Source organism: Pelodiscus sinensis, chromosome 6, assembly GCF_049634645.1.
Source record: "Pelodiscus sinensis isolate JC-2024 chromosome 6, ASM4963464v1, whole genome shotgun sequence".
Lineage (NCBI taxonomy): Eukaryota > Metazoa > Chordata > Testudines > Trionychidae > Pelodiscus > Pelodiscus sinensis.
Window position 1 is genome coordinate 116,453,252 of NC_134716.1, and position 25,272 is coordinate 116,478,523.

Genomic DNA, 25,272 nt, shown 5'->3' on the forward strand with positions numbered 1-25,272 from the left:
TTTTCTGCATTTCCAATAACTGCAAGCATTGGTGGTCATATTTTACAATTCCTACATTTAAGGTTAGCATGGTTTATGACCCCACAACAGCCAAATTGGTTACAATAGACAAAATATCATTCTAAGAATTGGATATCTAGCAGGCCTAAGCAATTGAGTGAACTACAGGCAGTCCCCGGGTTACGTACAAGATAGGGACTGTAGGTTTGTTCTTAAGTTGAATTTGTATGTAAGTCGGAACTGGTACATATTGTAGGGGAAATTCTAGCCAAACATTTCTCCAGAGCTCAGTTTTATTCTCCCACACCTCACTTCCCTCGGTCCTTTATTCTCAAGCTGAGGTGTCTGTTGAGAAAAGCCACTCCGCGTCTCCCTGGTCTGCTTGGTGGGGGGGCGCTAGCTTCACGTCTCCCTGGTCTGCTGGGGGGAAGCAGCTAGTGCGGGGTTGCCTCACCCCGTTTGTAAGTAGGGATCCGATGTAAGTCGGATCCATGTAACCCGGGGACTGCCTGTATATTTACATAACCACACATGGGATTTCTTTCCCATTCCAGCTTGAACTGTATTTACATAACAATAGTTGAATACCTAGGTCTAAGCAACAGAATGAACCACACCTGGGATTCCTTTCCCATTCCAGCTGGCTGTAATAGAAGCATTGATTCAGACCCTGTTTACACTACATATAGGCTCTTAGAGAAACATGAATGATCCAGTTTCCCATTTACAGCTCTGGGGATAGTAAATCACTGACCCTCGCTGAGAAGTCCCCACAGATCATGTTTAGGATTTCAATTAGTTCTGTCTCCAGAGGTGTCGAGAGTTTGGGTCAGGTTTGTTGGGTAAGAGTTGTTAAATATCAGAACATGAACGTTTTAGGGATTTGCTCATTTAGTTTAATCCTGGATGTGGCTGCCAGAAAAGACTGAAAAATTTCATGGGAAAGAGTCATTCATAAGTGCCCCTGAAGGAATCTCATCTGCTGTTGAGTTAGGTGCTAGAGTCTCATGGGCTTGCTGAATATTTTATACCAGCATTTTAGGCTACCTCCTCCTCTTGCTTATGATCAGGGCTCTGAGTTATTTGCTGGGATTTTTTACTCAAAATCATGGACTGCTTGTGGATTTTGTTTTGAGGAAAGAATATTTTTTCTTCTGTTTTTTAGCCTTGGCGATAATCTCTATGGCAAGTTCAGCCTTTGGTGATTCTTGGGAGTCAAGTTTTGCAAGAGGAAGCATGGACTTGTGATTAAGGCACTGGGTTGGAACATGTGTCCCTGGGACAACTCACTTCAGTCTTCTGTGTCCCAGAGCCCTGGTAGTAAAATGGAGACTATGACTTTGCCTTTTCCCCCGCCCAAGGTCTCTCTCGTATATTTAGACTATAAATTCTGTGAGACAAAGCTCGGCATGGTCCCTAACATTACTACTAATCAGCTACACCTTATTTCTTCCCAGCCTGACTAGCACTGCTTCCTCAAATTCCTGCTCTTGATGCTTCCATCTTGACCAGTGGGATATACTCCACACTGCAAGGACATACAGCAGCACAGTCACCTCACATCCCCTAGGGCAAAAACCAGAGCAAGAAGGGAAACAAAAATCACAAGAAAAAAGATATATAAAAAAAACCCCAATATGACTCAAGGGAAAATTCAAATATTCAAAGGATCAGCGATTCCCATATGCCTGTGCTCAGCTTGGGTACGAGAAAGTAATGGAAAGAAGAAGCAAGCCCATAAATTGTTTCTGATATAATGCCAGTTGTTGATAGTCTATGCAACTTCTGAAGCCACAAAAACTCACCTGAGAAAAACTGGAAGTTTCCTCATTCAATAGCTGAAAGTAGGGACTGGTACATAATGATACAGTGAGGGAGCATGGACTGCAGCTTAAAGCAAGTTCTGGGTTTCAGGACTGCTGGGTCCTAATCTCAGCTCCATTATAGAGTAAGATATCACAGTACTAGCACTGTCACGAACTTGCTGCATGACCGTAGATGAGTTAGTTGCACTCCATGGCAACATCCCTCACTAAGTTTAATTAGTTACATATTTGTGGAAGTGTCTTGAGATCCTTGAATGATACTTAACAACATGCAAGCGCAGACCGTGATCCCAATCCCCCACCATTGGAGTGAGCTACAAAACAAACTCCTTGAACAGCACTTGCGCATTATATAAATGACCTTGCTGCTGGAACATGTACATTTACAAGGGGATAAATAAGGACACAGTTTAACATCAGCTTATCTAGCTATAGAAGTTGCAGGTGACACATTACACTCTCTCTCCTTCTCTTATTCCTTCAGACTCCTCCTCACTCTGAGATTTGTTCATCAACAATCCAGTCTTAGGTATAATTCTCATTATACATGCCTGCCTTCTCACTGACCCGGAGTTGTGAAAGCAAAGTCTCTTTTCTTCTAAATCCATTGGAAAACAAGAATCATCGCTTAAAGCTTTGTGTGATGGAATTTCTCTGTTACTATAGTCAAGACTTCCCCATCTGTTAGCATGAGCAGGAAACAAGTGCTGGGTCTACAAGTTAATTTTCATGTTTACCATGTTAATATAACAGATACTTAATACAGAAAACAATATACAGGAGCTTCATCCCATTGAATGATTTCTGTTGGCAGCTTCAAAGATGTGGGGCAGATTCCTTCCGTGTGCAATTTCCTTTCTTCAGCAACATAGTTTCATGAGAGCTGCTAGTTCCTGAGATCTGGTTGAGCACAGGGTGAACCAAAAAGGGACAGGCAGCTTACTAAATAGATTTTTTTAAATTTGTACTTAATATTGCACCTTCTAATGTGAAAGTGCCTCACACGAGTTAACTGGGGAACAACAAAACAAGCAGGTAGGTAAGTCGGTATTATTATTCCCAGTTCACATACCTCCAAGTATTTCACTCCAGCAAGTCAATGCAAATGGGAAATTGAAGTTCAGCAAGACATAGTGACTTGCCCAAGGTCAGCTCATGAGTTGGTAGCACAGCAAAACCCAGGAGCCATGACCCCTCATCTCCAGGCATTGGCTAGAATTCTACCCAACTCCCATGTAAACAGCATGTTCATCTCACTGGAAACCTCCCAACTCAGAAAAATCACAAAGAAAGATTCAGCTCCACAGAACCCTTATTTTCCATAACAAAAGACAAGAAGCAAATGGATAAGAGGGAGGAAACTTCCAGGATACTCCCCCACTCAAAATACTGGAGAAGAGCTCTTCTCCAGGGCTATGTCTAGACTGCAAGCCTCTTTCGAAAGAGAGCGTCTAGACTGCACGCGGAACTTTCGAAAGAGCAAGCCGCTTTTTCGAAAGAAAGCACCCAGTGAGTCTGGATGCTCTCTTTTGAAGAAGCCCTATTTACATTCAAGAACGCCTTCTTTCGAAAGAAGCACTTTTGAAAGAAGGCGTTCTTCCTCGTGAAATGAGATTTACCGCCGTCAAAAGAAAAGTCGCGTTCTTTCGATTTAATTTCGAAAGAACGCGGCTGCAGTCTAGACGCAGGTGAAGTTTTTTCGGAAAAAGGCTACTTTTCCCGAAAAAACCCCTGAGTCTGGACACAGCCCAGTACTCCAGTGATCTACAGGAGCCAGTCATTAGCTTCACTCATTCACGCCAGCTGAGCATCTGGCCTACTGCACAGCAGAAGAGCCAACAGCAGACAATCCAAAAACGACGGTTACTAATCTTGAGAAAGAACCTCTAATGTTAAAGAGCAAAGGTGGGAGCTAGAACTCCTCAGTTATATTCCTGGCTCTGCCAATTGGTCACTTTTCTGAGCCTCATCTGAAAAATGAGGATGATATGGCAGGACACCAAAGGAGCTGAAGCCCTGGGGTTTGAAGTTGATGCCTGATTATCCTTAAGCTCATAATATCAAGTATGCACAGTTCTTAACGCAATAAGAAGCCACCCTTGTTATACAATCTTGTTCCTTAGGAAACTGGCCAGAAGTATCCCAACCGTCATGCAGAATGAATACACTTTTGCCCCCATCTTTATTAGAAGATCATCACCATGAACTGACTGACGCCCGTCCACACTGGAGTATAGTACTCGAAAGGACAGCATTCTCCTGCATTTGTTTCTTGGAACACAAGCACCACCACCGTAGGTTAGTGAAAAATCAGCTAGTGACACAAATCCCACCAGATAAGGATACCAGCTTCAGGCCCCAGAGGTCAGATGCAGGGGAGCGACTATCTGCCTCAAGCATCATGCTGGACTCAGGCATGAGATAGGCCACCTAAAAGCCTGTCTGAGCCAATAATGTGCTTGGCCCAGGTAGAAATGTAGATGCCTGGGGGTCTTTTACAGGTAAAATGTGGGGGCCGAGTGAGTTCAGGGTCAGGCAAGTTGACGGTTCTGTGGATTTCAGCAGAACATTCTGGGCTTCGGGTACCTTTAGAGATCTTGGCCTTCATCTCCCTGAGCCTCACCTTCCAGTCTGTAAATGGGATAATGAGCCTTCCTGTCTCCTCCTGGGCCTGTCTTGTCTATTAGACCTTAAGGTCTTCAGGCCAGGGACTGCCTAGGTCCACTCCCAGCACACAGACTCGGATGTTGGTCCAAGGCTGTTGGTGCTATCGTAGTAGTAAACACTAAACAATAATCTCAACTGCTGGGGAGTCGCGAAAGCAGAGAGGTCATTTCTGACGCACTAAGGATTCAAACCTTTTAGAGCATTAGGGGTTAAAGCTAGGTGGAGATTGTGCCGGGGGATGAGCATTTGTTAAACCGAGCTTTTAAAATAGAAGGGGAGTGAGAGATGGATATTAACCGGATGGTGCCTATAAAATTATATCGGTCAGTCGTAACCATGAAACACTTGTATAAACAAACAGAAAAACCATTGCCCTCTTCCCACTTACACTTTTCTTTTCTATAATTAATTGGGCAAGAATGGAACTTGGGAAAAGCTCAACTATGGTCAGAATTCCTGGACTTCTTTCTAGTAATAATAACACACTGGGAGCAGCTGCAACTATCTAATTACCTGCAGCATGTTGAGAAGCAGGCTTCGGAACTTGGTCCCTTCCACCATGAAGAGCGCCATTTTGTCACAGAGCTTGGCGGCCGTGGAGGCGAAGCTGCGGTCTGTCACCGCTTTCTGGTAAATGGTCTTGACTATCTCGCCCAGCATCTCCTCCGAGTTGGTGGAGTTCTGGGCCTCCTCCATGAAGGTGGTGAGCTTGGAGTCCACGTCACTACTGTTGTTCCTCATGCTGTTGAGGATTTCAATTAATTTGTCCATTTTGTTCTTTTGGGGATTGGTCGCCTCCACCGGCACTTCGTCCTGGTCCGTGAAAAGGGAAAGACAAGGCATCTGTTACACAAGGAAAAAACAGACATATCAGCCCTTGTTCTCTCACAGAAAACAGAGGGGAGGGGGTGATGGGAGTCATACAATCAGATCTAAAACTATGCATGTTCTACGGGTACACTGGTCTGAGGTCAGGACTGGGAGGGCTAATTACTGCTCTGAAAGGGACTCCAATGCAAATCACATCACATCTCAGTGGCTCAACATCCCCATGGGGTAGATATACCTCTGTACCTCAGAGGAGTGACATTTGCCTGTGAGCCAGGTTTGCCTGCAGAGAAAAGCTAGAGCATGTTGACTCAACATGACTCTGCTTCCCCACCCAGAAAGACCCAGGTCACACTGGGTATATGGAGACATTAGTGTATTGCAATAAACTTACAATAAAAATCCGGCTTCCTCCAGGATGCACCTGGATGGATTATCTATTAAAACCCTCAAAAAATTGAAACTGTCTCCAAAGAGAATTCTCATCCATCATTTGGGCACAATAGTTTTGTTGTTGCTGAGTGTTCAAGGGAAGGGGGAAAGAAAAGGTGCTTTTAGAATCATAGAATCATAGAGCTGGAAGAGACCTCAGAAGGTCATCAAGTTCAGTCCCCTGCTCTAGGCAGGACCAATCCCAACTAAATCAATCCAGCCAGGGCTCTGTCAAGCCGAGACTTAAACACCTCTAGGGATGGAGATTCCACCACCTCCCCAGGTAACCCATTCCAATGCTTCACCACCCTCCTAGGGAAATAGTTTTTCCTAATATCCAATCTAGACCACTCTCACTGTAACTTGAGACCATTGCTCCTTGTTCTGCCGTCCGTTGCTACTGTGAACAGCCTTTCTCCATCCTCCTTGGAACCTCCCTTCAGGAAGCTGAAGGCTGCTATCAAATTCCCCCTCACTCTTCTCTTCTGTAGACTAAACAAACCCAAATCCCTCAGTCTCTCCTCATAGGAGGCATAAGGGATCTGTCAAAAAAGGCTTTGTTTCTCGACAGATCTCCCTCTAGACTGCCGCTTTTTGCCAACAAAGTGCCTAGTCGGCAAAAGGTGGCGGCCATTTTTATGCAAATTAGGCATGGGATATTTAAATCCCTGTCTCATTTGCAATGTCGACCTGCCTAATCTGCATCCCTCTGCTGACAGAGGGATGCAGTCTAGACATACCCAGAGGGTGCTGGACTAGAGAAAGTTCAACCTGCAGTGTTTTTTGCAGGTTGGAGTCCACAATCTCTCCTTGCAAACTTTATCTTAACATGAACCCCATACAACTGGCCTGGTGCAATTAGATCAAGAAACTCAGCAGCGTGCCACCCACCAGAAGAACTACAAAAACCCAGCCACCCCACAACACCAGAAGTAGTGTTGACTTTAAGAGATGAGACAGTAAATTTGGGTGTGCTCAGGAACAAGGCCCCTTGTTACTTTGCCACATGTAGGTGTGTGAAATGATCGACGTCTGGGCTTTTTATGAAGGGAAATTCAGCTCTTAAGAGGGAATAGTACCTTTTCTTTTAGCCTCCTTCGCAGTCTGTCTTTGGAAGACTGAAGCAAATTGACCTTGGGCCTTTCCCCACTGCGCTCATGAACACTGTCTCTCCGCTTGGTTTCTGGCTCCTGAATGTACTGCTGAGACTGTCTGTCCACGACCTCTGTACTCCGGTGCATCTCCAGGGGGATGTGCACCGTGCAGACGGAGGCATCCTCGATTTTCAAATTCTCAGTCTCTTTGGCATTTCTGTGCGTTTCCTTGTCGTTGGGCGAGTGCTTCTGGTTGTGGTGCCATCGCCGGTTTTGGCTGTAGCCATGGTGGCTTTGCCTCCCTGAGGAGTGAGGTGCTTGGCCTCCCTGGTAGAGTTTCTGGTGTTCCCTGTTGTGTTTGGCAGGCCCTTGCTGATGATCCGTGTGCTGCTGCTGCGCTTTGTTTCCTCCAGGAGGCCTTGGTTGTCTCCTGAAAACACAAATGGAAAAGTCAGCGTGCTCAAGCCCCTCACCTTTGCTGACGTTTATCTGCACCTGGAGCATGACAAAATTGGCCACAACAGCTCCCAGAAGAAGAGCTTTTCCATTGGGGTAATTTGGGGCAATGAGTATTTCTCTGATCATTACTGATAGAGAGAATGATTTACTGGAGAGCTGCTCAGCTGTGTAAAGTAACACAGCAAGCCATTCAATTGGGACACCTTAAAAAACGATCCCGAACAATTATAATCCAGCCATCTTCACATTATCCAAGCCTGCAACGCACCCTCAATACATCCGTGAATCCCTCGATCAGTGGTCCCCAACGCGGTGCCCATGGGCGCTATGGCACCCACCGGGGCATTTATGTGTGCCCGCCTAGTTGGGGTTGCGACGCAGGATGGTTGGGGGAGGACGGGCCGCATGCGCTGTCGGGTCGATCTTGTGCCATGATGGGATGTGGGGAAGTGGCGGCAGCAGGAGAAACTGCTGGGGAGCACGGTGGGGAAGCCACGGGTGCAGGGTGGCCGGTCTGGGGTGTCTGGCGCCAGCGCCGGCGCACTTGGCACGGGGCCAGCCGGCCGGGCGATGCAGTGGGATGACATCACCCACCGGTGTGGTGCCCACCACACAAAAAGGTTGGGGACCACTGTCCTGGATGATCACCCAACAACTGTCTTTTATGTGGTTTCGGTGCCCCTGACGGACCTTTCCCTGGGGCCTTGCTGCAGGGAGCTAGACAGCGTTAGCAATCTCTTGTGTGTCCTTAGCATTGTTCTCACATTGCTATTCCTCCCCCCCCCCCAATTTCTGTCTGTCCTCCCTCACTGGAGTCAGCTGCTTCCTCTTGCTCTCTGGCACCTGCCCATGACTGTCCCAAACAAATCCCTAAGCCTAGTAATTGTATTTGTCTTAAAATACAAATAGGTTTTATTGACAGCTTACAGAAATGGAGAGAAAAAGTATGAAATCCAAAGGAACGTGAGAGAAAACACAACGAGACGAGGGATTCTCAAACCTCACTGCATTGTGACCACCTTCCAACAACAAAAATGACTATGTGACCCGAGGAAGGGGAACAAAGACTGAACCCTACCACTCCGGATTGGGGAAGGGACAAAAGTCAAAGCCCAAGGGATTCAGCTCCATATGGGCCTGTAAGCTGAGCTTGTCGCCCTGGGCCCCAGCAAGTCAGTCAGCCCTAGCAACTCTATTAAAATGGGGCTGTGACCCACTTTGGGGTCCTGGCCCCCAGTTCGAGAACCACTGAACTAGACAAGTGCTGCAGAATGTGTTTATGTGGAGGAAAGGTTGTTCCAGTGGTCAGATTCCCAGCCTCCGCCTTGGGAGGCTGGGTTCAAGTCCCTGCCTTTGCCACAGACTTCCCATGTGACTGTGGCAAGTCATTTACCCTCTCTGTGCCCCAGTCCCCATCTGTAAAATGGAGTTAATGGCACTCCCCTACCTCACAGAGACACTGGGAGGATAAATACATTATAGAACAGGGGTGGGCAAAAGGGCCTCCGCAGGCCGGAGCCGGCCTGCCAAGTGGGTTGATCCAGCCTGTGGAGGCCCTGTGACACTTCCTCCCACCATGCGAGGAGCATGCCGTGCTTTGAAGAGCTGCGTGTTCCTCGCAGGGCGGGGGTAGGGCCGGAGGAGGCTTTGGGTGCTCCCCCCACCCCCAGGCCAATCAGGGCCTGGGGGCAGGGGAGCTGCGCGACGCTTCCTTTGCCCTGCCCCGGTCCTGTGAGGAGTGCATGGCACATCAAAGTGCCACGTGCTTCTCGCACGGTGGGAGGAGCCTTCGAGCACTCCCTCGCCCCCAGGCCCTAACTGGCCTGGGGGCAGGAGGAGTGCTGAAAGCCTCCTCCCGCCCTACCCCCGCCCTGCAAAGAGCACACGGCATGGTCTGTGGGTGGGGTAGCCAATCATGGTCTGTGGGTGGGATAGCCCAGAAGCGTACTGGCCTCACCCCTCCAGTTTAGGCCCCGCCCCTTTGGGGCAGCCCAGGCGCACTTCAAAACTTTTTGCAGTGGCCCCCAGCCAAAAATTATTGCCCACCCTGTTACAGAATAAGGGATCCAATACTACAATAATGGACCCCAGACAAGACAGCTAACCCTAGGCGTGAGTAAATAAATAGCTTTATGACACTTGAGAAATCAGTTCGAACTAGGGAGGCTAATGTAGGCATTCAAACTTGCAAATGAAGCCCAGGATTTAAATATCCCAGGCTTCATTTGCATGTTCCTGGGCAGGCGCCATTTTTAAATTCCCTTAGTTCGAACTGACTGCCCACAGCTACACGCGGCAGTCAGAACTTAATCCAAAGTAAGTCCTTAGTTCGGATTAACTGTTACTCCTCCTGCAATGAGGTGTAGCTGTGGACAGTCAGTTCGGACTAAGGGTATTTAAAAATGGTGCCTGCCCAGGTACATGCAAATGAAGGCTGGGATATTTAAGTCCCGGGCTTCATTTGCAAGTTCGAATGCCTACATTAGCCTCCCTAGTTCGAACTAGGGGGCTAGTGTAGACCATACCCCCAGTGTATCTGCTCCCTGTCCACTGGGTCTGCATTTCAGCACTGACTTTGCGGGGTAAGCCACCTGGCTGGAGATAGTCTGTGTGACTCACATCTCACTTCGAAAGTCTTCCCTCTTATAGGGAAGAGCTCTGTGCGTCTTCCCAACAAATCAGGAGAGAAGTTACTTTGCCATCCAAGATGGCACAAACCTGACACACATCTCTGAACTTCCTCCAAGAAGCTGGGCTGGATTTTCGAGAGATTTGGGTGGCCGAGTCTCAGTGAATGTCTAATTGCTTTGGTCCCTTTTGAAGAAGTCCATCCTTGTTGCTATGTCGGTTTAGCAGTCCAGTCTAGAACAAAGCTCTACCGAACGGTGGCTTCTCCCACCCTCTGCAGTAAAAATGTCTCTTTGGCTAGAAGCCAGGCAAGGAACCGATCTTGGGAAAATCTAGTTCCATACATTTCTGACAAAAGAAATTTTGGCTAAACCCCTGCACTGTTCTACCAGCTCTGAGTTCTTTACACTGTTCTTGCTCAGGTTGGAAGTTTTAAAAATGTAACAGAAGTTGCTAAAACTCAGCAGCAAGAGACAAAATTAGAAAAGAAAAACTAACAAGTGTCAAATCCAACACCTGCCTGCCAACTCACCCTCTATAGGTCTTATCTTCAGCAAAGCCTCAACAGTTTTCACTCTGTGCCCTACAAAACACACTCCCGTTTCTAAATATTTCAATAGCATTTTCTCCCCAGATGCTCCTATTTATAGCATTAACATGCTGGCATGTTTGTACGGCAACACTTGCTGAACATTAGCAGGTTCCTGTGAGGGCTCGGGGAGGAACAAAAGAGTGTCAAATGTGTCAAGCTTCTGCTCATTCCTCACATAACCCCTGTTACGTTACGTTACGTTACGTTACGTTACGTTACAGTTGAGTTATTTACTTTCCAGTGAAAAAGGAGGGAGTCATTATTGGCTCAGGCCAAAGAGACACGTTTTGCCTTTCTACAGAACATGCCATCCAAAGCTTTAAAGACACAGCCATTGTGTCTTGCAACACCCTTGTGATGTAGAGGAGAACCTATACCAACATTTTATCCACATGGGGAAACTGAGTCCCAGAGAGCTATGGTGGACATGTACCCAGACACATATGGAAGTAAATGTTCACAAATGACCTGCCCAAGCTAATGGGAAGGGGAGCCATTAATACAACCCACAATCCAGGCTCTTAGCCCCTTGCTCCAACTACGACGTTAGATTACGTGTCTCCGTGAAATGGTAAAACAGATGAAGTTCTATTCCATCTATCTACTTGGGCCACAGTCTGCATTTGCTTTAGTATAGCAAATGTATTTGCCGTGGGATGTTTTCCACAAGCAGACACGGTTATCCTAAACAAACAAACAAAAAAGTGTGTGCCTGTTACATTGGAAAGTGAGGCCATTTTCCCCTTGCTCCTTTCTAGAGGAAGCTAAAACTTGAGGAAATTCCTGCCAGCAGATGCAGCCAAAGGGTATCTCGCATTCTCCATCTGAACTTGGACATTTCGTATTTCCAAACAGGCTGTCAAGACAAGATTATCAGTGTTTGCAACGCACACAAAAAAATGGAGGAAGTTTAAAAGCCTTTTTTCATATGAAAGGATAGCATCCTATGACCTGCTTGGTTTTCCATTGCTTTAAACTAGGTTATCTTCAAGGCAACAGGGGGGAATGGAGTTTAAAGAGATGCATAGGAATTTTAAAAAGTATATCACATTGCATCCAAATCCCATTTAGAGGTTGTGAGCCTTTTACAAGGGTTATTTCCTTTACCACACTCTTGATTATCCAGACATCTGTGTGTCTTATCTAATCTGACTCTCTCCTCCAGTTGATTTGCTCACCCAGTCGGCTTCCCCACGGCAGTAACATGTGAGGTCACCAGTGCTAGGTTGAGAATGCATCATGATGGGAGGAGCAGATGGTTCTAAAAAGGAGAAGAGCCTCTATTTGCAGTTCTGTCCTCTTAAAACAGCGGTTCCCAACCTTTTCCAGATGGGGACCCATTTTGGCAATTCAGGAAGACTTGGTGACCCAAGGCAATTCAAAAATGGGGGGAAGAAGGGGGGCAGAGTCACCTGGGGAGACACTTGGCGACCCTTTTGAAATGTAATGGTGATGCATATTTGGGTCCCGACCCATAGGTTGGAAAACCCTGCTTTAAAACAAGATACCCTGGAGCCCTGGATTGTGCTAGCTTGCATGCAGGACTGCACAGGGCTAGCAGTAAAAACAGCAGCAGTTCTCAGCATAACCACTGTCCTTTTAACATTTGCTACTTTGTTTAAAAAGCATGCTGGATTGGCAATGTAAAATTCAGCAATTTTCAGCAGGGATGGAGTGTCACAATCTGCACTGACAAAAAGAGAGGGGTTGTAGGTAGTAGGGCAGCCATAACATTCATGAAACTGGCTTGTAATGTTAAGTGCCTTTAGCCTTCTTTCTAGGCCCTCGGCAGGGTGGATCCTTTAACTGTTCATTGTCAGTTTTCCCAAGGGAAAGAATTCTATAAAGAACATGCAATTTTGAGTGTAAGTATTAGCTGAAAGTCAAGGAAACATTTTTGCCTTGACTTTTATTACAGCAAAGATTTTTGTTTGCAAACAGATGTTTTACATGTAATTTAAATGGTTTTTTTATTACCTGGGTCATTCCCCTGCAATATTTGCAACCCAGACTCAGGAACTTCAGACTGCTTCATAAGAACCAGAAATAGAAAGGAAAACTAACCACTTAAATAAGGGGTGAGCAAGACACCTTCTGCGGGCAAGATCCAGCCCGCCAAGCCATTGCATCCAGTCTGTGGCCGCCCTGCCACTCCCCGGCCTCCAGGCCAATCAAGACCTGGGGACGAGGGAGCACGCAAAGTCTCCTCCGCTCACCAGAGGCAAAGACTCCATGCACTTCCCCACCCCCAGGCCAACCAGAGTATGCGGGCAGGGGAGCATGTGAAGTCTGCTGGCCCCACCACTTCTGCCTGAGTGCCCGTCCCTTCTCAGGTGACCCGTGACCACTTCCAAAATTCTGGAGGCCCCCCCCCAAATTATTGCCTACCCCGACTTAAACTCAGACGTTCAAGTTCAGGGAACTGTAAAGCAATCAAGAATGAAAGTAAGTTAGGGTATGTCTACACTACAGAGTTAGTTCGAACTAACTTTCATAGGCGCTACACTAGCGCTCCGCTAGTTCGAACTTAATTCGAACTAGCGGAGCACTTAGTTCGAACTAGGAAAACCTCATTTTATGAGGATTAAGCCTAGTTTGAACTAGCTAGTTCAAATTAAGGGTTGTGTAGCCCCTTAATTCAAACTAGTGGGAGGTTAGCCCTCCCCAGGTTTCCCTGGTGGCCACTCTGGCCAACACCAGGGAAACTCTACTGCCCCCCTCCCGGCCCCGGACTCCTTAAAGGGCCACGGGCTGGCTACGGTGCCCGTGCCAGGTGCAAGCCTGCCAGCACCCAGCCAGCAGACCCTGCACCTGGCACGGCTCAAGCCAGCCACCCGATGCCCCCCAGCCCTCCCCCTCTTCCCGGGACCAGGCTGGCGGCTCCCGGGAGCTTGCCCGGGACCGCAAGAGGCGGGCACCCGCCTGGGCTAGTGCGGACATCGTGGACCTCGTCCACGATCTCCGCACTAGGCACAGGAAAGTAGCCATCTAGGGCAGGAGAGCTGCCAGCCTGGCCACCCAGGAGCAGGTGTGCATGAAAATTAAGGGGGTCCACTGAGACCCCTGACGCTGAGCCCTGAGCTTACAATGGCCATCCTGGGTCAGACCAAAGGTCCATCTAGCCCAGTAGCCTGTCTGCCGACAGCGGCCAACCCTAGAGACCCAGGAGGGGATGGACCGAAGACAGTGACCAAGCCATTTGTCTCGTGCCATCCCTCTCCAGCCTTCCACAAACCTTGGGCAGGGACACCACTCCTACCCCCTGGCTAATACCACTCCATGGACCCAACCTCCATGACTTGATCTCACTTCCCTTTAAACTCTGTTCTAGTTCTATCCTTCACAGCCTCCTGCAGCAAGGAGTTCCACAGGTTGACTCTTTGCTTTGTGAAGAACAACTTTCTGTTACTAGTTTGAAGCCTGCTACCCATTCCTTTCCTTTGGGCTGTGTCCAGACTCCATGCCTCCGTCGACGGAGGCATGTAGATTAGCCAGATCGGAAGAGGGAAATGAAGCCGCGATTAAAATAATCGCGGCTTCATTTAAATTTAAATGGCTGCCCCGATCTGCCGATCAGCTGTTTGTCGGCAGATCGGGAGAGTCTGGACGCGATGCCCCGACAAAGAAGCCTTTCTTCATCGACACAGGTAAACCTGGTTTCACGAGGCTTACCTGTGTCGATGAAGAAAGGCTTCTTTGTCGGGGCATCGCGTCCAGACTCTCCCGATCTGCCGACAAACAGCTGATCGGCAGATCGGGGCAGCCATTTAAATTTAAATGAAGCCGCGATTATTTTAATCGCGGCTTCATTTCCCTCTTCCGATCTGGCTAATCTACATGCCTCCGTCGACGGAGGCATGGAGTCTGGACACAGCCTTGGTGTCCTCTAGTCCTTCTTTATGGGAACTAATGAAGAACTTTTCTGTATGCACCCTCTCCACCCAACTCTTGCTTTTAGAGACCTCTATCCTGTCCCCCCTCCGTCTCCTCTTTTCTAAGCTGAAAAGTCCCAGTTTCTTTAGCCTCTCTTCATATGGGACCTGTTCCCAACCCCTGATCACTGTAGTTGCCCTCCCCTCTCCCACCCTCTCTCTTCCCCTCTCCCACCTCCTTTTCCCAGTCTCCCCCAGTTTTGTTCAATAAAGACAGATTCCATTTTTGACCACAATTGTCCTTTATTCTGTACATCAAGAAAAGTAGCTAGTGAAGGGTAAGTGGAAGGAGGTGAGGGAGGAATGGGGTACGAGCCCCCGATGGGGAGGACTGGGCTGGCTCTGCGGGCTTCTGGGGGTGGAAGCTCTCCTGCAGCCCCCCAATTGCCCGCTCTCCCCAGATGGCAGCCTGCGGAAAGTGCAGCCGGTCTGATGGCCAAGTGCTGTGATGTGCCCAGTGTGGGTACTCCGGGCACTCCAAGCCAGGACTGGTTTGCAAGCAGGGCACCCTTGAGAACTGTCTGTCCGGGGTGGGGGTCGGGTCCCTTTAAGTGCAGCCCTTGGCTAGCCTGAGACAGCATCTCCATGCTCTAAGTCCTCCTCTGATGCCCTGCCGGCACTGCTTCCGGCCATCCTTAAGCCCAGTTCAGGGTCCGCTTAATGTGGACATGCTAGTTCGAATTAGCAAAACGCTAATTCGAACTAGTTTTTAGTTCTAGACGCGTTAGTTCGAATTAGCTTAGTTCGAATTAACTAATTCGAACTAAGTTAGTTCGAATTAGCGCTGTAGTGTAGACGTACCCTCTGATATCTAACACTCTTTCAATTTTAACCATATATTGAATTACAAGTAACCTAGATAAAAATACTTTTAACTCATTTTTATATTAACATTGTCCTGTTAATGGTTAAGTTTAGCTCTCAAGTAATTCTTTATATATTTACAAAACAATGTATAACTGTATTCATTAATGGAATCAAATAAATATTATGGAGCCTTGTGTGGAGGATGTATTTCTGTAAAATGATTGTAACTTACAGCAAACAGGAAAGTTTGCCCCGGTTTTCCTCTCCTCCTTTTTATTTCCTTTCCCATTCAGTTTGAAAAAAAAATAAATGAATGTCTCAAACTTAAATTCAGTGGTCTGAGACTAAACACAAATTCTTTCCATTGCCATTGAGAACAAATCTGTTCTTCCTACATTTAGCCAAATATAAGCCTTCAGTCTTCATGGTTAAGAGCCAGTTGGCCTCGGAAAGTAGCTTGAACTAATGCAGGTGCCAAGGAATACAGCTGTGATGGGCAGACTGGTTTGGCAGACAAATATGGGGACTGTTTAGCCACTGACGATTGTAATATATTTGTGAATGGCCACTTCCTTCGTCAGAGCACATTTAGCGGATCAGTGCAAATTTGTTCTAGGAAAAGTAAAATAAATTGCTATGTGAAATGTTTTAAATAACCGGTGTTATTTATCCAGACAGGGATTGGTGTGTAAGGATGTGGATGACACTGAATTCTGGAGAGGGGATTATTTGCAGAACTAGGACAAAAACAATAACAAAATGCAATCTTATTGGTTTCCTGCTACAAGAAGTGTGTTTCTCTCCCCCTTTACATATATGAACATTTCTTCTGAATGGGTCTGGAAATTTTAGAATATTAGAAAAATGTCTCTCATTTAAGATGCAGTTTTGGGCTGCAACAATAAAGCAGATACATGAAAGGCCACTCAGGATCATCAATCTGACAGTTAAAAAGACAATATTCATCTGGCAAGCAGCTGAACAAACACTAATGAAATTTGCAAAGAGCGTCACCAATTATGGCTGAAAACACTGTCATTAAACCAGTAAGGAAAAAAGTTTACAGAAAATAAAGAGGCAAAGGAAAGAAAATGTCAGACAAAAGCAAAGCTATTGACTTGGCAACAAGCAGAAGCAGGGAAACTGTTCAGCATTCAGGCAAACATGGAGAGATTGTAATGAGTCCCATCTCTTTGCAAAACAGCCCAGACAAAGAGGAAAGATGTCTGGGTTAAAACTAGAATGGGGGATTCTTTAAGTGATGGATAGCTGTTCATAAAACTCAGTAAAGAAGCTCCAGAATCAAATGAATGGTTAATAAAAATGCACAGGGGGGGCTTGGTCCTCCTCCTATGCAGTCAATTGGCAAAGTCCCATTGGCTTCTATGATGTAGGATTAGGGCCAGAGCTTTCATTCACAGATTCATATTGATAGCGTTTAAAGGACAAAAGGGAGCATTAGAACATCTAGTTTCACTGCTTGTAAATCAGAAGCCATTAAATATCACCCAGTTGCCCTAAAATTGAGCCCAGTTTGGCTAACACATACCTTGTGTTTGGTTAAAACATCATTTCTGAAAGGTACCCAGTCTGTGTGTGAAGATATGAAGAGATGGAGAAGCCACCGCTTCCTTTGATAATTTGTTCTGATTGATTGATCACTATCACCATTAACCCTCTTCTCCCCCTCCACCCCCGGTGTCTATGTACAATGTGAATGTATCTGGCTTGGCCTTCCAGACACTAGTTCTTAGGTCTTTTTCTGCTAGATTAAGGAGCCCTTTTCTCCCTGTGAAGATACTTATATGCTGCCCTACCCAAGAAGATCATCCTTCCTCTCTCCACTTTTGGATGCCATACATTCCAGAGAAAAGATCTACCCTCAGATGAGATCTGGCATGAACAACTTCTAGGAAATCATTTCCTGCTGGAGAAACTCGGGGACAAATGAAAACTGTACTTACAAGTGGAAGTAACTTCAACCTTACCTGGAGAGTGACTACCACACCATAATAACTGCACTAACCCGTTTACCTGATCTCTGGTAAATCAGATGTTTTGACACACTGAAGTTCTCTCTTCAGTGAATTTGCCCCAACGTAACTAATCAGTGTAGTAATACATGTAAAACCCAACGACAGGTGTATTGCACCATGGTAAAGAGGAAATAACACCACTGCAGATTAACCAGTTAATATTTCAAAGTACGTGGCCCCAGTGTAAGTCTGCTTTGTGCCAGTGCAACATGTCTACATTACCCCAGCACACCAGTGCACATTATAGCTACAAAAAGGTGCATGCTTTCCTAGGCTGTGTCTAGACTACATGCCTCTGTCGTCAGAGGCATGTAGATTAGACACATAGGCAAAGTCAAATGAAGCCGCGATTTAAATGATCGCGGCTTCATTTAAATTTACATGGCTGCCGCGCTGAGCCGACAAACACCTGATCAGCTGTTTGTCCGCTCAGCGCGCTAGTCTGGACACTCCCCTGCCGACATCAAAGCCCTTTGTCGACAGCCCCGTTATTCCTCATGGAATGAGGAGTAATGGTAGTTCGAACTAGGAAGCCTAGTTTGAACTACCTAGTTCGTGCCGCCTGTAGCCGCGCGGCACGGGGTTCGAACCAGCCGGGATTTAAAAATGGCGGCGCCCGGCTTATGCAAATGAAGCCCGGGAAATTCAAATCCCGGGCTTCATTTGCAAGTGCGGTATGCCTACATTACCCTCCTACTTCGAAATAGGAGGGTAGTGTAGACATACCCTCAGTAAGTAGGCAAGTAGCTGACTACCTGATAAACCTAAGTTTATCAGGTAGTTGAGTCAACTACTTGCTACCTCCCCCCTATGCTGCCTCAGTATCAGAGGCAGCAAGGGGGGGGAGGGAAACAGGAGCCAGTGCTGGGGGGAGGTGGCTTTAAAGCCAGTTCACCCCAGTACCATCTCTGCGGTGCCAACTCTCCCCCCTGCTGCTGCCTCTATCAGGGAGGCTGCCATGAAGCAGCCTCTGCCTGTAGCGAGTCCAAACTCATGGCGGGCAGAGGCTGCTCCGGCAGCAGCCCGTTTGTGGCAGCAACCCCTGTCCATGAGGGATCCCAGATCCCCCTGGGACCCGCCGCAAACAGTGGCTGCTGGACCCGGTTTGAGCTGGGACTGAGCAAGCCCGGTTCAGCCCTGGCTAACGCCAGTCCAGTATCGCTGCAACTCTGCATTTTAAATGTAGCAGGAGCCGGGCTGTCTGCACGCCTGACTCCTATTACACTTAAACTGCAGAGCCGCAGCGGAGCTCGCTCCTGGACCAGCACGAGCCAGCACAGAATGCCTTCCCTTATTGACTAATCGTGTAGTCGATACACATTGTAATGACTACACAATTAGTCAATTGCCCGCCTCTTAACATCTTTTGGGAAAGTGTGGGATGCTTACTGAATGAGCAACCTAGTGACAAGATGATGTGGGAAAAGCTGAAATACTCAATTCTTTTTTTGCTTCACTCATCACACACAAGCTCAGCTCAAGACTGCTGTACTGGTTAGCACAGTATGGGGAGAGGTGAGAAGCCCGCAGCAGTGAAAGAACAGGTTAAGGACTATTTAGAAAAGAGGGACATGCACAAGTCCATTGGGCTGGATTTAATGTATCTGAGGGTGCATTGGGCTGGATTTAATGCATCTGAGGGTGTTTACTGATGTGGTTGCAGAGCAATTGGCCATTTTTTAAAGAGGTTAGTGTTGCCTCTTTGTATCCCACCTCAGTGTCCGTTAAAGTGCTGCATTGCAGAGACTTCCCCTCTGGCTGGAGAGAAAGGATTACTAGGTCATGCTGTGCCATGTGTTGATCATGGACCATTCTTCTGGGAAAACTCAAATTCATATTCTTTGCAACACTGCAGTGTATTTCCCCGAGACTCCATCTGTTCCCTAGCCTGAGTGACCCGATAAAACATCAGCTCCCACAAAGGCTATGTCTAGACTGCAAGCCTCTTTCGAAAGAGGCTCTTTCGAAAGCATCTTTCGAAAGAGCCTCTTTAGAAAGAGAGCGTCTAGACTGCACGGAGAAATTTCAAAAAAGCGGCTTGCTTTTTCGAAAGAAAGCATCCAGTGAGTCTGGATGCTCTCTTTTGAAGAAGCCCTATTTACATTGAAGAACGCCTTCTTTTGAAAGAGGAACTTTTGAAAGAAGGCGTTCTTCCTCGTAAATTGAGGTTTACCGCCATCGAAAGAAAAGCCGCGTTCTTTCGAATTAATTTCGAAAGAACGCGGCTTGAGTCTGGACGCAGGGGAAGTTTTTTCGGGAAAAGGCTACTTTTCCTGAAAAAACCCCTGAGTCTGGACACAGCCAAAGAGACACACCAGAGCCATCCAACAAACGAAAATATAGGAATTGCTAAACGCCATTTGGAAAATACCTTTCTTGTGTTCTTACCCAGGCAATGTTTATTTTGCTATTTAAGGCTTGAGCACTAATGGCTGCATTGTGCCTTGAGAGGCTGCCCAGCGCTCCATGGACTAAGTTACCCTAATGCATTTCCTTTTGAGGCAATCCAGCTCAGAACGAATATCAACCCCAGACAGAATTGCCCCTTCAACCCTGCTTAAGAAAATGCTTCTGTTAATGCAGCCACGTATGCAGCAGTTTGGTGCAGTTATTCTTTACAGAGCGATTTTATGGTTCCCTGGAAACGGAATAACTGTGTACACTTGGTCCTCGAGTTGAAAAAAGGAAAAATAATAAGGACAGTATGATGGCCTGTTTTCCCTTTATTTTTTTGGCTTTAACGTCATGTAACTATTTTCCCTTTAAGGGTCAAATCTTGCTTCAGCACAAGTCCCTGACAGAGCTCCCATTCACTTCAATGGCACTAGGATTTGGGATATAAATCAATATGTCAACTAAAGAGACATGCAGAGTTACAGGCTAATTGAATAAGTATGAAAGCTGACAGAATCCTTGTAAGCTTAAGCTAAGCTTAAAATACAATGTTCCTTTAAGATGGCACATTTTCATTTGTACCGTTGCCCTACACTGATTTTTTAATTAATGTATTCTACTCTCCGGGGGACCCTCCACACACAAATCTAAGACTCCAGCAGTCTCAGCAATTACCAGAATGTCACTCAAAAATATACAGGATGCTTGTAAGTTTCAACATGAGGTTTGTGTAACTCACCCACCTACTGGGTGTGGGTTGCTGTCCCATGTAGTGGCGCTCAGACCACTTACAGAGAAAAAGAATGAGTCTGCTCTACAGCCTTAGCGGAGAGGCAGCTGGCTTTATAACTCAAGCTATAGAGCCTCGTGCACTAAGCTCTTAAGCGGTCCCAGGTTCAGTTCTATAGGTCAGTGTTACATTGCTCCCAAAAAAAGGTGGGGCCAGAAGACGTACTGGTGGGGAAACCCCTTCCCCCATACGAACGTGCACAGCTGCGATCTAAAACACAAATGCTGTGCCCCATCTGCCTTGCCTCACATCCCCTTAGCTACAGGAGTATTCTGAAGGCTCACCCCATTTGTCTGGCATGTGGAAAGCCCCGGACAATCAATGGGTGTGTTTTCATAGTGACTGCATGGCCATTTGGTCAGGAAATTCCCATTAACTCTAGTCAGAGTTAAGCAGCTTTGTCTCTGAAAAAGCATTTTGGAAATTTAACCTACAATGCACACCAACTCTTTTGGAGGAGAACACCAACATCCTGACCATTTACTTACCCACCCTGTGAGCTCTTCGGAACAGCGAATGTCTTCTTCTGTGCATCTGAACAACACCTAGCACAATGGGGTCCTGAACAATGATTGGGGCTCCTGGGCACTACCCCAAAACAAATAATAATACTTGCAGGTACTGGTGATCCCAGGAACATTTTTGCAAGAATTAGAGCATTCATGCTACTTTCCTGCCCAAATTCCAACATTTTTTCTACAACTGTTCTGTGGTTTTGAGTAAAGCATCTCTCCCTTTCTTTCTCAGAATACTGTATAGTTGTGTTCTGTGCTGTAGTTGGTTACACAACAACAATTTGTCTATGGCTAGATCCAGAGCAGAGAGCAAACTTACATTAATCCTTGTTTCAGGGCAAATAGCGTCTCCTTCCACCTCTATAAGTCTTCTTGTGGGAGGCCAGCTTTAGTATGGCCAGTTTTGAGAATGGAAAGAGGTAAATAATGGTGTTTCTCGGGACTGTGGTGGGATCAGTCTTATTCAACACATTCACAAATGAACTGAAAAAGGGGGCAAACAGCGAGGGGGCAAAATTTGCAGATGATACAAAGTTATTCAAGATAGCTAACCCTCAAACAGACTGCCAAGAGGTATAAAAGGATCTCATGAAACTGTGTGACTGGCAACATCATGGCAGATGAAATACATTGATGATAAATGCCAAGTAGTGCACACTGGAAAACATAATCCCAACTACACATATAAAATGATGTAGTCTAAATTATCCGTTATCACTTAAGAAAGAGATCTGGGAGACATTATGGATAGCTCTCTGAAAACATCTGCTCAATGTGCAACAGGCGGTCAAAAAAGTGAACAGAGTGTTGGGAATCATTAAGAAAAGGATAAATAAAACAGAAAGTATATCGTGTCTGTATAAATTCATGATATGCCCACGTCTTGAATACTGTGTATAGACAAGATTATCCCATCTTAAAAAAACACCACCACATACTGGAACAGAAAAGGGCAACAAAATGATGAGGGGGTATGGAACGGCTTCTGTATGAAGTGAGATTAATAAGAATGGGACCTTTTATCTTGGAAAAGTGACAACCAGGTGGGGAGCTATGATAAAGGCCTATAAAATCATGACTGGTGTGGAGAAAGTAAATAAGGAAGTGTTATTTACTCCATCTCTTAACTAGGGGCCACCAAATAAATTAATAGGCAGTTCATTTTAAAACAAACAAAAGGAAGTATTTCTTTACACAATGCACACTCAACCTATGGAACTCTTCGCTGGTTGTTTGCACCCAAGCAAATTCTGTCTGAAATACTTATATGGCCCCGATTTCCACAGGATCTGAGCATCTCACAGGTTTTAATGTATTGATTCTCAAAATACTCCTGTGAGGGGCAGCAGTATAAGTGCCCCATTGTATAGACAGAAATAACAGTACAGGCAGTCCCCGGGTTACGTACAAGATAGGGACTGTAGGTTTGTTCTTAAGTTGAATCTGTATGTAAGTCGAAACTGGCGTCCAGATTCAGCCGCTGCTGAAACTGATCAGTTTCAACAGCGGCTGAATCGGGACGCCAGTTCTGACTTACATACAGATTCAACTTAAGAACCCCAGGCATCCCCAAGTCAGCTGCTGCTGAAACTGATCAGCGGCCGATTCCAGGAAGCCCGGGGCAGAGGCTTCCTGTAGTCAGCCGCTGGTCAGTTTCAGCAGCGGCTGACTTGGGGACGCCTGGGGCAGAGCAGCTGGGGTGCTGCTGGGTTGGTCCAGTAGCGCCGCTGCTCCTCGGCGCTACTGGACCAACCCAGCAGCACCCAAGCTGCTCTGCCCCAGGCGTCCTGATTCAGCCGCTGCTGAAACTGACCAGCAGTGGCTGAATCAGGACGCCTGGGGCAGAGCAGCTGGGGTGCTGCCGGGTTGGTCCAGTAGCGCCCAGAGCGGCGCTACGGGACCAACCAGCAGCGCCCCAGCTGCTGTACCACAGGCGTCCGGAGCAAAGCTGTGGAGCACGGGGGCAGCGGGACAGCCCAGATGCGCCGTGGCTGTCCTGTCCACTGCCCACGTGCTCCGCCGTTTTGCTTCCTCTCCCTGGTCTGCTGGAGACCAGGGAGACGGCCCTGTTCGTAACTGTGGAGCCGACATAAGTCGGATCCGCGTAACTCGGGGACTGCCTGTATTCAAAAACGAGCTGGAGAAGTTCATCGAGGATAGCTGCATCAATGGCTGTTAACCAGGATTGGCAGGGCGGTGTCCTAGCCTCTGTTTGCCAGAAGCTGGGAATGGATGACAGGGAATGGATCACTGTTCTATTTATTCCCTCTGGGGCACTGGCCACTGTAAGAAGACAGGGTACTGGACTAGATGGTCTGACCCAGTATGGCTGTTCTTATATTCTTAACAATGTGTTTACTGTTCATCAGGCATTCCTATTAATGGGGATGAAAAGCCCGCCATGGGGACATTTTTATGGTTAAAGATGGTTTAACCTATCTGATGAGGTTTCTCCACTCCCCCACCTTCTCCCAACCTTTAGGGCTTTTCTGAAAATGTCTAGTATAATTTTGGTTGAGTGGGGAAAGGAAAGAAGGTGAAAGGGAAGAATTTTTAATTTTTTTTCTATCAAGAGCCATCAATATAAGAGTAAATGTTATGGCATCTATGATACCAATGGGGCAAGATGCTTTCTCCATTATCACTCTGTTAGCTACCTCAATAAGGCTTTCCAGAAAAGAAAGAATCAGAAAGAAGCAGAGACCCTTAAATATCCTCTTGAACAAAGTGATTTCTCTTGGCCCAGATTTTGTGAATTAACTGTTTCACTCAGCATGAAATCTGAAGGGAACCCATCTCCAGCAAAGGAGGTGACCCCTTGACAACAGAAATAATACAACTCCCCTGAGATGTATGATTAATCTAGTTCTTTTGAAGGGGAAACATCTAGGCTTGCCAACCTCTTCCATATCTTGATAAATCAATTAGCTTAACTCTGGCACTGCTGGGCATAACATCCTTTTATTCCCGCAGAACAACACGGGATACCTAAACAGTCTTCTCCCTGCAGCAGTTGTGATTAATTGGCAAGATCTGGCCTCAATACAATACTGTTCCCTGCTGTGCTGCATTATTTGCTTAGGCCCCTGTCCCAAGTAATGTCAGGCACATGCAGAAACATTTACAGGATTAGGGCTTTGGGGTTAAATCCTGCTTCACTGGAGTCACTGGCAGGTTTGCTATAAATTTCAGTAGGAGCAGGCCCTTAATTTCCATTCTAGAGGATGTGACATTTCACCAAACATTGCCCTTGGCACCCAAGCAAATTCTGTCTCAAGTACTTACATGGCCCCAATAACCATAGTATCTGAGCATCTCATAGGTTTTAATGTATTGATTCACAGAATACTGCTGTGAGGGACAGCAGTACAACTGCCCCATTTTACAGATGGAAAACTGAGGAAGAGAGAGGCTAAGTGGCCCAAGGAAGTCTGTGGCAGAGAAGGGAATAATCCTGAATCTCTCAAGCACGAGCAACCCATAGTTCATCCTTCCTTTCTAGCTCCATCTTCGTTTTAAGCAATGTTATCGTGGACATTGAATGCTACTTCCAGGATGCAGTTTATTAAAGACCAGCTCTGGCTGCTTGATATTTTTGTTACTGATCAGAATGGAAACATTCACATGAGCTTGATGGTTCCACAGCTTTTAATCAAAATCTCAATACCCAGCGAAAAGGCAACCACAGACACGAACTATGAGGAACTGAATGAACTTCTGTTCACTCTTTCCTTTGGCTTCCCCCACCAGTGGTTTTGGTTGGCTAGGGTTCCATTTTTGTTTGCCTTCTTATCGCATGAGAAACACCACAAGGAAACGCTAACTTATGACTTCAAAAATGAAAACGTTTGTTCGTTAGTTATATATATTCATTTTCATTAAGAGATTCACACACACAAAGTACCTCTCACCTCAAACTGCTTTCATGGACTCTCAACGAGGAGTCCTGTGGCACCTCAAAGACAAACAGATTTATTTGGGCATAAGCTTTTGTGGGTAAAAACCACTTTGTCAGATGCATCTGTTACAGTCTTTAAGCCCTGGCTGCATAGCTTAATTCGACTTTTGCCCTGTTGTGCAGAAGTGCCCTTAGTTATTATAAAACCCCCAAACATACATCTGCTATAGGAAAGTGTAATACACCTTTTAAGGCTGACATCTGAAGACCTGTTAGGGTTGATAATTTAATATGCTGCAAAAGGTGGCTTAGATTTTGGTAGTACCCATACTGAGGTTGGTGTTTTCAAACACAGGCAAGTACAAATACTGTGT

The 25,272-nt window shown here is 46.4% G+C and overlaps 1 protein-coding gene across 8 annotated transcripts in view; it reads right to left on the minus strand.

Annotated features, from left to right (window-relative positions):
• The window catches only part of CTIF (cap binding complex dependent translation initiation factor), a 420,270-nt gene that overhangs the window by 76,723 nt on the left and 318,275 nt on the right, over window positions 1-25,272 (minus strand). For 6 of the 8 annotated variants that reach the window (XM_075932696.1, XM_075932695.1, XM_006136745.3 and 3 more), the window contains 2 exons: window positions 6,833-7,277; window positions 5,007-5,336 (listed from right to left, as the gene is read on the minus strand). In XM_075932696.1, the coding sequence (XP_075788811.1) occupies window positions 5,007-5,336; window positions 6,833-7,277 (775 nt within the window). Of the gene's footprint in view, window positions 1-1,823; window positions 2,727-5,006; window positions 5,337-6,832; window positions 7,278-25,272 lie in introns of those variants that run through there. The other 2 variants (XM_025178241.2, XM_025178239.2) reach the window with 2 other exon arrangements.